An 11,867-nucleotide genomic window follows, 5' to 3' on the forward strand; every position below is an offset into this window, starting at 1 on the left:
TATTTTAATGTATAGACTTCACATGAATTGGATTATTACGCATGATCTTTTAGCAATGAAATTTAGATGATATTTTAGACCTATATTATTATTTTTTTAATTATTTATCTGGCACTAATTTATTCTTTATTTCGATTGAAAATAGTAGATTTGAATTAATCACACATAAGGTACAATGATGGTAAAGTCAGAATTACAAAATCATAACCTTTTACATGACATGAATCTAAGCACATTAGACAAAGTATATTAACGAGTAAAAATGATGATCTTTATAACAATAACTTCAAACTTCTACCTTAAACCAACTTCATAGTTAAAATTATAGTTTGCATTGCAATCAAAATTTTGAAAAGCACAATACTCTACTCGAGCAGGTTTCATTCCGAATATCGCACGATCCATCTGAAAAAATTACTATCATCTGCTGCCTGATTTTGGGCTTTTGGAAAACTTTATTCACTGATTTTCACATTCATGGCAAATAGATAAAGAAATTTTGAAGGTTGTGGTTGTACTTTGATGATGGCACGAGGATTGAACTCAAAATTTAAGTTTAATGCCTGTTGAACAATAGAGAAAATAAATCAAATTTGTTTGGGATGGATTTCTTCCTGTTTCTTAAAACTGTTTTAAGAAGCAGCAAAAAAGTCATCCCAAACAAAACCTAAGACTTCATTTGTGATAACTTTTTTACTGCTTTCTAAAATTGCTTTTTAGTATAATCTAGCTTTAAAAAAAAATTTAATAAAAACTATTTATAAAACATTAAGAAAGCTATCCCAAATGAAGCATGAATCTTCTTAATAAAATATTTAGTTTCATTAAGAAATAAAGGTAAAGCCAAATCAGGATTTAACCTTCATTATATAAACCAATGAAATTCACTCAAACTTTAAAAAAAAAAACTCATGATCAACAAATCCAACGCAATAACAACTGAGAAATATTATTTATGGGGGGATAATGCATTAAGGATAGATTTTTTTTTTTGGGGTGATGAAAAGAGATTACCAAGAGAATGTATATAATGCAAAGAGAGAAAATTTTGATGAAAGGAGTATGTCAATCAGAATAATCTCAGCATAGTTATGAATATAGGAAAGGCACAGTCACTGACATGAGAAATTATCCTGTGTTGATTGCATATGTAGTTCTATGCGTAGATAATTGAAATATATATAATAATATATTCATTGTGTAGTTAAATTAATTGAACTACACAATGGGGACAAAATTATGTACTTCTATAACCCATCCATAGAACTCTATACGTAATATGCACTTACTAATTCTTCCTCTACAAAGGCCAGCTATTTGTGGAAGAATTAATGTAAAAGTTATAATTTGAAATAGAAGCAGCTACAAATTTAGATTTTTCTTTTAAGGTGGGTTTGAATGCATATCATATAATTCTTATAAATTGAAATATCAAATAACTAAATCTTTAGGTTTATTTATATAATACCCTAATCTCTAAATCAAATAAAATATACCACTAACATTAACTTACCTAAAATAAAATACATCGTTTTCTGCAAATGTTTTAATCCAATTTAAACCTTAAGGGGAAATATAAAGATTCAAGTCTATATATATATATCCAACTATTATAGATAGGACTGCACGTATTAAATGAGAAAAGTCTTTAACCACGGGATGAATAACCAAAGATAGTAGATGAAAACCCAAAATCTACAGAGAGGAGAGCTGCGAAGTATGAACGAATACAAAGAATGAAAGTATTAAGATAGTTAATATCCCTATTAATAAGATTATGAGCAATTTTCAGTCTGCTAAGAATAAAATAATCTGAAGGTTCATTCAAAAGATCATATGTGCACACAGAACCTCAAGATAAAAATGGGAACCATCTGAGTGGTATACACAAAGAGTAGGAAAGGCTTATAGTAGCTTAGAGCCAAGTTTAGCATAAATGCGAACAATTGAATTTAAAATATCATTCTTCATAGAGGAGTACATGGTAAACATACCTGTGAAAAACTAACTTCTCCTTTTGGTAATCCTTGAAGATCTTTTGGATCGGGGGGGCAAACTTAGAGGTGATGGAACTGGTAACAATGTCCCCCCTCGGATATCATCAACAGCTCCTTTGATATCAAGTGCTTTCTGGGCCTCAATGAAAACGGTGAAATCTCTTATCTGTAATGATAACAAGCATAAAAGTATCCTAATTCTACTAAAAGTTAATATCTATAGATTATAGATGATTTGAATACCTCTTCTTCTAGTTCATGGATCTTTTGATCCTTCAATCTTAGTGTTTCTCTCTCCCTGTAACGACAAAAAGTAGGTAATCTTTAGTATCACGCAAGAAATATGAGCAATAATACATTATAAGATGAATGATTAGTATACGTGAATTTAAAGAAACTTCAGTTGATAGATTACCAGAAAACAACTAAAAGGAAAGGCATTCCACAATCTTCATTTTTTCCCACGTCTTCCTCTTTCTCAAGGAAGCATTTTTTGCTTGAGCTTTAATTCAAGTAGGATTAAGCAACTCTTGTAAATTCAGATTTAGTCATCTTGGAGGTACTAAATTCTAACAAATAATTAGCATGATAAATGTTAAATGTAGTTAATCCTGAAATTTTAAGAATTTAGGATCAAAATGAAAGAGAAGAATAGTGAGAAGAGATGGTGTAAATTTTTTAAATCCTACTTCTCCAAAGATTTACTAAATCTGAGATGCCTAAAACCGGAGAAAAATGAAATTCAAGAAGATAGTAGGATGCATGCGACTCAAAAAAAAAACAAAATCCACAAAATCCTAACAAACTCTTGCAATTGAATTCAATGAATAATAAATTATCCCAAATTGTTCTTAAGAAAATGAGATAAAATTGAATGTTCAAAATGTCATATACTTGTTTGTATTATAATGCAACATTTAGAGATTAGCACTTGGAGAAACATTTTGCATAAGTGATGGAAATTGTGCTTTGCCGGTGAAATCATATTACAAAAATTCATAAAATTCTATAGACATACATTGATAAGAATATACCACAGTAGTACATGCACAACACAAATGTCAATCAGAAAAGAAAAACTGCTTAATCCCTAAAGTGTTGAGCCTTTACTTCTGTACTGTGTGGGTTGGGATTGTTAAAGACGTTTACCTCATTGACTTTGGCATGATAAAAACAAAATTTAAAATTGATAATTGTACAATAAATACAAATTATCTTTTCATTTTTATCTGATGTAAAAGTATATTATAAATTTTTTATGTTGTCAAAACTTAAACCTGATTTAAATTTCAGTCTCACCTTCTTAAGATCTTAAAAATAAAAGTAAAAGAAATGCAGATAAGCAGACAAGAAGAATTATGAAGATGAATTAACTTCATTACACGAGTTAGAGTTACAACATAACCTTGTTATATACAATGTTCAATTATAGTAAATCAAAATAGTTGAGTAAATTATGAATGTATGGTTCTGATTCTATTAGTAGGAAAAGTAGTGGTGCTGATGAGAAAATGCCAAAATGAGGAGCATCCTTTGGTATTCTAATAATGGAGGATATTTCTGTTTTTACCAACACTCAGATTGAGGACTCCTAGGAGTAGTCAATTGTTGTGAAGTCAGTAATAGCGGTTGTTAGGGAGTGACTATATAAAAATGTCAGCAAGCTACTCTTGGGTTGCAATGTGGTGAATGATAATGTCCTAAGAGCTAACACAATAATGAATGAAAAGATAATAAATTTTGATATGCTTTGTTCTTGCATAAAAGAAGGCGTTATTGCCTACATCAATTACTGAAATATTATCACAATATAAAGATTTGGGAAATGTAGCTGGAATAGTAAAATCATTTAAGAGCCAACATATTCAGATTATGTCAGTGGTTGTAGTTACAAGAGCTCTATACTCAACTTTTATTGAAGTATACACCAAAATAGATTTTTTTTTACTGCCCAAAAGATTGGCATAGATCCAAGAAGAATGTAGTACCCTGCGGTAGATTTATGATCAGTCTGGTCTCCCGTCCAATCAGTTAGAATAATTGTTATAACTTGTGTATAAAGGACGAGAAAGGGATCAACATGGCTGAACAAGAGTTGATGTAGAAAATTCAGAAAAAGTGGCAAACTACTGGCAAGGTAAATGCTTAAGTCCATGTATTGCTTTATGTAAAAGGCAAACATGTTGGGGCTTATGCGGATAAATGAAACCTTTTGGTTGCCGCATGTAAACTGTTTCTTGCACCCTGCTATGTAGAAAAGCATATTGGAAATATCTAATTGCATAATTGTCCAATTATGATGTAAAGCCACAGTTATAAGAATTCGAACAGCTGGTAGTTTTGCAATGGGGCTAAAGATTTTGATATAGTCAATTCCTTAATCTTATTGGTAGCCTTGTGCTACCAAACGAGCCCTATGAAGTACAATATTAGCATTTAAATTATATTTTGTTTTAAATATTCATTTGCTTCCAAGAATGGTTTGGTTTAGCAGAGCCAGAACCAAAATCCAATTGCCTTGACACTACAAGTCCTGAAACTCTTTTGACAAAGCAGCCCGTCAATTCATCTAGGAAACACATGTAAGACAGTGGATCTGTTTGAGGTGAAATGAAATGATATAGATTGAGAAAATGTTTGGGTTTCAGATGACTCATTCTCAATCTTGTTTGCACAGGATGATTGAAAATTTTGGAGCAGGAATTGAGTTGTATGAGTAGGCCGCAGTGAAGTAGAGAATTGGTTTGTAGAGGGGCTGTATAGTTTTTCATGTCCAAAAATCAGCATACATCATGCTCTTTCCTTCTCAAAACATCTACAATTTATAAGCAAAAGAAAGAAGTCAAACAGTCATTCCACCTCCAACCAAAACCAATCAGACTTGGGGAAATGAAAGGCCAAAAGACACCACAGCAGGCCAAAAGACCCCACAGCAGCACCCCCCCCCCCCCACAAAATTCTACACAGAAAACAGGAAGCAAAGCCACGGGAATCCTAGCCAACAAGCCACGGGAAAGCAGCCAGACCCGAGGAGCCAACACAGGAAACGGGGCAAGGTAGCACGGGAAAGCAGCCAGGGAGGAGAAACGAAAAGACAACCAGCCAAAGCATTGACTCACAAGGAAGAAACCAAAGAGACACAAGAAAAGAAAAAGACAAGCTACATACCGTTATGATTTTATGAGCTAAGAAGTGCAATTACTCTTCTAATTAATGAACTAAAACATCAGCTCAAACATTTATGAGCTAAAAACTAAGTAGAATCCAACTTTTTTAGCTCAAAACCAAGTAGCCAAAGCCCACCCGAGAGCAGCCAAGGCCCCAAACCGAGAAACAACAAGCAGCCCAAAGCTTGCCTACATCAGTTATAGTTTGGGAAAGACTGAAAAATAGAAAATAATGTGACTGGAGGTTAGGAGATAGGTGGCTTAGATGCAAAAACAACAGAGGAAACATTTTGGCTTGGAAATTGCATCAGAGAAAACATGTATGGAGGTTATAGTTTTACCAGTGGTAGGATTGCAATATTTATAGCCTTTCAAAAAAGAGCATACCCCAGAACAATATAAGGAGCTGACTGGGTGCAAGCTTATTTAATGAGTAAGTTTGTTGTCAAGGGAAACATAAACAAACAAATGATTGAAGGAAAATGTAGTCCAACGACTTGTTATGTAGAAGCTCATGGGGAGAGATGTTATCTATATTTGAGGCTTGGAGAGATGTTGATATTTGAGGATCGCAAGCGATTTATAAGATAAACCATGGCTTGAAAGATATTAACAAGAAGCTTGTGGGGCACATATGCATCAAAGAGGAGTGTTCACATAGTTTTCACAACGTGGTGACGCTTATGTTCGGCCTCCTACTTTGTTGAGAGGTGTAAGGAGAAGTGCATTTGTGAGCCATTACAAATTGAGTATAAAAAAGTTTGAAAACATGTGTTGCAACACTCACCGCCACCATCAGTTCTCAAATATGACTGGATTGGCATTTAATAAAATTTTTTACTTGTAGAAAGCAAGGCGTACCTTCCGATTTAAAACACATTGAAAAAATCCAATAATTAAAAGTCATTTATGAGCATAGAAGAAATGATATTTGAATCCCTAATTGGAAATTTGGAAGGATGGAACAATAAACTTGAGTGTTTGACTCCTAAAGAAAAAGAATTACAATTTTGAGATACAATAAATGATAAAAAAGGACTCATTGCTACCTTGCAAGCATTATAAAAAGGAAATTTAGAAGAACTAGATAAAATTGAAACTGCTTGAGATAAAGTTAGATGAACTAGTCGGTGCTGCCAAAAGGCAAACAAGGAATATTTTGTCAGCAGAGCAATTGTATTTGAGAGTGGAGAAAGCTTGGGAGACAATCGAAACGAAAAGAGGCCTATATCTAGTTTTGTGGAGAATAATATAAATTAGTCATCAAGTCCTTAATTGTATAATCGGAAGCATCAAAACAATGAAATAATTTTTGTTAGAGGCAATGAAATAATTCTTATTAGAGGCAAGAAAATGAACATAAATTAAATCATCTGAAAGTTGAGGGACAAGATATAAATAACGTAAATGAAGCCTACGGGAAAGAGTAGGTAAGAAGCCTTGACTGCTCTTTGCAATTTGCATAGTTCGACCATTGCTAATGGTGATATGATTGGCTCCATCGTATGTTTTATTATCATTTTCTCTCATGTGAAAATTTTATTCTTATCCTCTATAGTCCTTGTTCTTTTAAGATTTTCTAAACAAATGGAGGTTGTTTGCTTTTGCTTTATGGCTAAAAATTTTACTCTCCTATCAGTAAGAATGTTTTTATATTAAAAAATGCGCTTCACCATATAAAGTCAGTCTAAAAATCCATTGGGATTAAATAAACTCTCCAAATTCAGAAGGTCAATTCTAACCCTAAAATCTTGTTAACAATTTATTAGTTCCCTTTTATGATAAGGTTCATCCACTCGAATAATTCTTGAAACACATGATGGAAAGGATTTTCCATTTCGAGATCTAAATGGTTGTCATCTGAAGGCAACCAATGAGATTCTTCGACATGCCTTTCATATGTCATGAATCTATTTTATATTTGCTGAATTTCAAGACGGAATTCTATCATAGCTAATTCTTAATTTTAGTGAGGCTAGTTTCTCCTAGGTTGTATCCTAAATTTAAGGCTATTATACTAAAATTTGACACTGATAATATAAGACAAATAAACAAACAAGGATATGTTTACAAAAATTAAACAATTTCGCAAACTTTTGTAGCACTAAATTGTAAAGCAAATGATTACCAAAGAACTTAAAAATAATCATAACTTAGAGGAAGCATTACAAGGATGGAAGATTTTTCAAGCTTTGTTGTTCCAACAAATCCCAATTGTTTGGCAAAATGAGATATCTAAAACTACAAGTAGGATTTCCACCCCAATTCAGTTTCCTTGAATTTGACTAATGTCCCTTGCTATCCAAGAGTTGCTCTTATGTCCAAGCAGCTAGGAATGCTTCACAAATTTGTTGGAGTTATTTCCAACCACCTTACGAAACTGTTAAATACACTCTAGATAGCCACTTGTCCAAAAAAAAGGGTAAAAATCTGAGCTGAACTAATAAGTAAATAACAGAAAACCTATTGTGAGAAGGATCTTAATTCAAAAGAAAAAAAAAAAAACACTAGCCTTAATAGGTTGGTTTAATCTAAACTTATTACGATGTTTCGTTGCGAAAAATATAAATAAGTGGAATCTTTCTTTAGCCAAAGCTGAGTTTGCTTACAATTTGACCCATCAATCAAATAATGGGAAAAAGTCCTGAGATAGCATATGGCTACAACCCCCATCACTCCTTATAGATTTTTCCCATGGTTATCACTTTGGAATATAATGTAAATGAAGATAAGCAAACCAAGGAGATTAAAAAAAAAGCATCAACAAGTCCAAGAAATGAATAAGAAGTAAAACACGCTATCAGTAGCAAACCAATATTTGTACTTCAATTTTTCTTCAAAGAAGGTAACCATGTTTGGATTCATTTATGTAAAGAGCTTTTTTATTTCTTGGACATTTTTGCTAAACTTTAAACCAGAAGTTGATGGACCATTTAGAGTAATTAAATGTATTAGAGAAAATGCCTATAAAATTGAATAAAATGGGAATATGAATATCTTTGTAACCTTCAATGTCGCGGACCTTTCAAATTATTATAATTATGAAAAGGAACTAGACATCGAGGATGAGTCTTCCCCTACCCAAGAAGCGCAATGTGATTAAGTTTTTTTTTTTTATTTCTTTCTTTTAAGTCTCCTTTTCAACTCTTAACATGACACAATTGATGCACACAAAGATAGATATTTGTTATATCTTCTTTATTTTTGTTTTCTTCCTTGTTGGCTATATGGGTATTTAATCTTTGGGTTGTTTTTTCTTAATGGGCTCGGCTAATTTCTTTCCATGATGGCCGGTTGTAGTATGTTCCTTTGCTGACATTTGGTTTGCCAAGCATATTTCAGTTTAGCTATTGGTGCTCTCCAAGCAAGATTTCGGTTTCTCCAATGCTAGGAATTTCTAGTGTGGTTCCCATGCATATTTTCTGCTGTTTTTTCCTTCTGCTGGCCATTCCCCTTCCCGCTTTGTTATTTCCTAAATTTGTGTTTTATCTTCTCAAGGTGGCTTCTATTGGTTACTTGGGGAGGCACATTTATGTGGGTTGTTGGGTCTTTTTTCTCCTATAAAAGGGGTGGTTTGGCTGCTGAAAATGGATGGTGAATGGTGATAATATTTGGAATGTATCACATGCGGGTTATTTAGCTTGCAAGCTATCTTTCTCTACCCTGCTTCTACTTCGTCTTGGACTTCTACCTACTCTCCACAGTTTCCATTCCATTTGTATCTTTCTTCTCAAATATTTGATAAGTTATTTTTATTTTAAGTTGTGGGGTGTCATTGAGTTGTGTTTTTAATTTTAAAATAGCATGGTTATATTGTTTTATGTTGGTCAATGTTTTAAGGAAGCAAGTTGTTTTTAGTTTGCAATATTTGTATTTTTATTGCAACAATGGAGAAAAATGATTCATGTAGCTGACCCCACATAGTGCGATAAAGGCTTGATGTTGTTGTTGTTGTTGTAAGCCTCTCTTTTTTTTCCTTTTTTTTATTAAGGATAATTTAGTAATTAGTTTCTTTTCAGCTCTTTAGCTCTACTTATAAATACCTAAGTCCCATATGGGGGAGAAAAGCTTTCCATGACAATAGTTTCAAGTTTATCCTGATTAGAAAGGATTTTTCTATTTTGGAGTGGATTCCACCAGTCTTGAAAGGGGGCAAGGGGGAGGGGGCAGATCATAGTGGAGTTCAAATCAATCATCCAACCCTAGAACCATCTCCTACGATCAAGAACAGCCAAGATTATTGTTAAAACATTTGCTAGGATTAAACATCAGCGTCTTTCCCACAGCAGGAGAGTTGGTCAGCAAGGAATTAAAGTTCAGAACACATAAGGGTATCATTCTATGGAGCAATCAAGTTGAGATTATCTAGTATTATTTAAAAAATTTTGTATGTATCATCTTTCTTCTTGTACTTAGGCTTGAAATATTTGGATCTTCTCACTTAAGTGAAATAGGAAGCATTCAAGTTTTTCTCAGTACTTTCACATGCCCCATTTAATTTGTACACCCATGTGACTTCATGGATCAGATCTTATCTTATCTCACATTGACATAGACAATCATTTAGTTAAACAGCATAATTCTTGGGGGTTTTTTGTAGTTATTTGTTTCTTTTTAACTACTATATGCTTTCAATATATTTGCTCCAGATAGTACTTATGCATAACAAGTTGGTTTGTAGCAACATCTGCTATCAGAACTTAGGGCTCCGAAAATTCGGCCTCGACCTCCGCTCGCTTTTCTTATTCGGCGAGGGAGTTTTAACGAACTAAGTTCCGAGGTAAATTTTGGAAGGCAGATGGGTTTGTAGATAAGACACTACCCAGAGATTTCGCCCTCATTTTGTGAGGACTTTATGATCTGAGTTCTGGTTTCCTATAAGCGCAAGCCCCTATAGTTAATTACCCCTCCCGATAACGAGAGAGAACTTTCGATTAAGGCTAGTCATCAATCAGATACGTAGAATATACATGTTATCTGGCATATAGTAGCAGCAATGGGTTTGGATATTGGAGAATTGGATTTGGATTTGGGAATGTTTGGAAGTTTGGGAATTTAATATTCAAAAATAGAAATTTCACCATCTAGCACTTAAAGCGGATGGTGGGGGAATGGATGATGGGCCCGATCAAGATCCCATGGTTCCGTCATCCCGGGCCATCATGGTCCCTGGTCTACTTAGTCAGAGGAGGTAGTCGACCCAACCGTAGAATGAACAGTTGTAAGGTGTACGACTCCTACTCATATATAACAACCAAAGATCTGCAATACATACATTCTCTTTATAAATATTTTGATGTATGTATAAATATGCCCACTTATGGATAGATGCCAGAAGGACTTCAGTAATGCAGTATCCTGAAGTTAATTTCAGTATGAGAAGGAAGACATCTACCTATCTACATGCAGTAGTAAGCGGATGTATGAAAAAGATCAAAGATCAGCAACAAATCATGAAGACTACGGACAAGTGCAAGCTCATTACGATCCAAGCAGGAGATTAGTTAGTGCACTATGACCCGCCTACGAAAATCAACAAATATTGCACGACAGTCTAACTGTACGAAGCAGCGAACAAAGTCTATTCAGAAGCTGCTACGCCACGCCACCGAATCTGCAACATTCGTACAAGCAGACAGAAGGCGTCTATTCCAAGAGTACCCCTGCACGTGCACTATAAATTGTATACACATAGGTACACTAAAAAGGGAAAATACAATCCAAACCCGCATGGGCGCCCGACGAGCATGTTATTGAGTACACACGTGACAGTCTAGGGATGCTGCGCGGGTTGACAAGTGAATTCAGGTTCGAAACTGATCCTTCTATACGGGTCAATAGAAGTCGACAGGGTTCGAACCATTAAGCAAATATAAAGTTGTGACGACGATATATATTGCTTTAAAACTTTCATTATTAGGTCTTCAAGGCTACAACAATATGAATTCACTATCAAAGGGCACGAAGCCTACAAAAACCCGATCCTCTGTCGACAGCACCGACAGAGTTGACAAGGTCAATGCCATAAAAAGAAAATGACCCCTGGAACACCCCGATGATGGCCTGTGTTGAATTCAGATCTCAACCGGAGGGGTTTTCAAATATTTCAAAATATATCGCCAATAAGTCCACGACAAAAAATCCAAAAGCCTACCCACCAAATACCCACAAAAGCCCAACATTTCATAAATTCCAAAATACCAAAAATATTTAAATTTGAAATCATCCATTCGTACTTAAAGCAAAATCCATCCACCTGTCCGCCAACAGTTTGCACGTTTGGACAAATTCAAAAAAACTTTAGTTCACAAGAGTCCGAATGGCCTAGTCGAAAATATCATAGGATCCATTCCAACGAATCTTTGCCAGTAAGGACATGGTACGTGCCTCTAACCGGACAGTTATCGCCGCCAAATGGCACTGCAGTAAACGGTTATGAACCCGGGCCCTCATTGAACGAGTGGTTTTGCGCCCCAAATGGCACCACAGAAAGTACCGAGTTATGGCCAGAGCAATACGCTCCTTAGCGGCATCAAATCCTTGAGATATGAATCAATAGGATATGATCGAGATAGGACAAAAAAGCTCTCTGTCACTAAGGTGGATTCAAATTTGTCCCCTTAGACAAACATTCAAACTACGTCTACAAGGATTCCTTTGAACGAAGCCAACCATGGCTGGCCGACAATGATCCTTCTGGCAG

General features: G+C 34.6%; 1 protein-coding gene across 2 annotated transcripts in view; it reads right to left on the reverse strand.

Annotated features, from left to right (window-relative positions):
* Positions 1 to 235: 235 nt before the first annotated feature.
* LOC110096035 (BRCA1-associated protein) overlaps positions 236 to 11,867 on the reverse strand; it is a 38,377-nt gene continuing 26,745 nt past the window's right edge. Inside the window, exons 11-13 of one of the 2 annotated variants that reach the window (XM_020821876.2) lie at positions 2,241 to 2,295; positions 1,995 to 2,130; positions 236 to 563 (exon numbers count right to left, since the gene is read on the reverse strand). In XM_020821876.2, coding sequence (XP_020677535.1) covers positions 2,005 to 2,130; positions 2,241 to 2,295 — 181 coding nt within the window. In that variant the 3' untranslated portion in view covers positions 236 to 563; positions 1,995 to 2,004. Of the gene's footprint in view, positions 564 to 1,994; positions 2,164 to 2,240; positions 2,296 to 11,867 lie in introns of both variants that reach the window. The other variant, XM_020821826.2, reaches the window with a different exon arrangement.

This window comes from Dendrobium catenatum, unplaced genomic scaffold (genome assembly GCF_001605985.2).
Source record: "Dendrobium catenatum unplaced genomic scaffold, ASM160598v2 fragScaff_scaffold_265, whole genome shotgun sequence".
Taxonomy (NCBI): Eukaryota; Viridiplantae; Streptophyta; class Magnoliopsida; order Asparagales; family Orchidaceae; genus Dendrobium; species Dendrobium catenatum.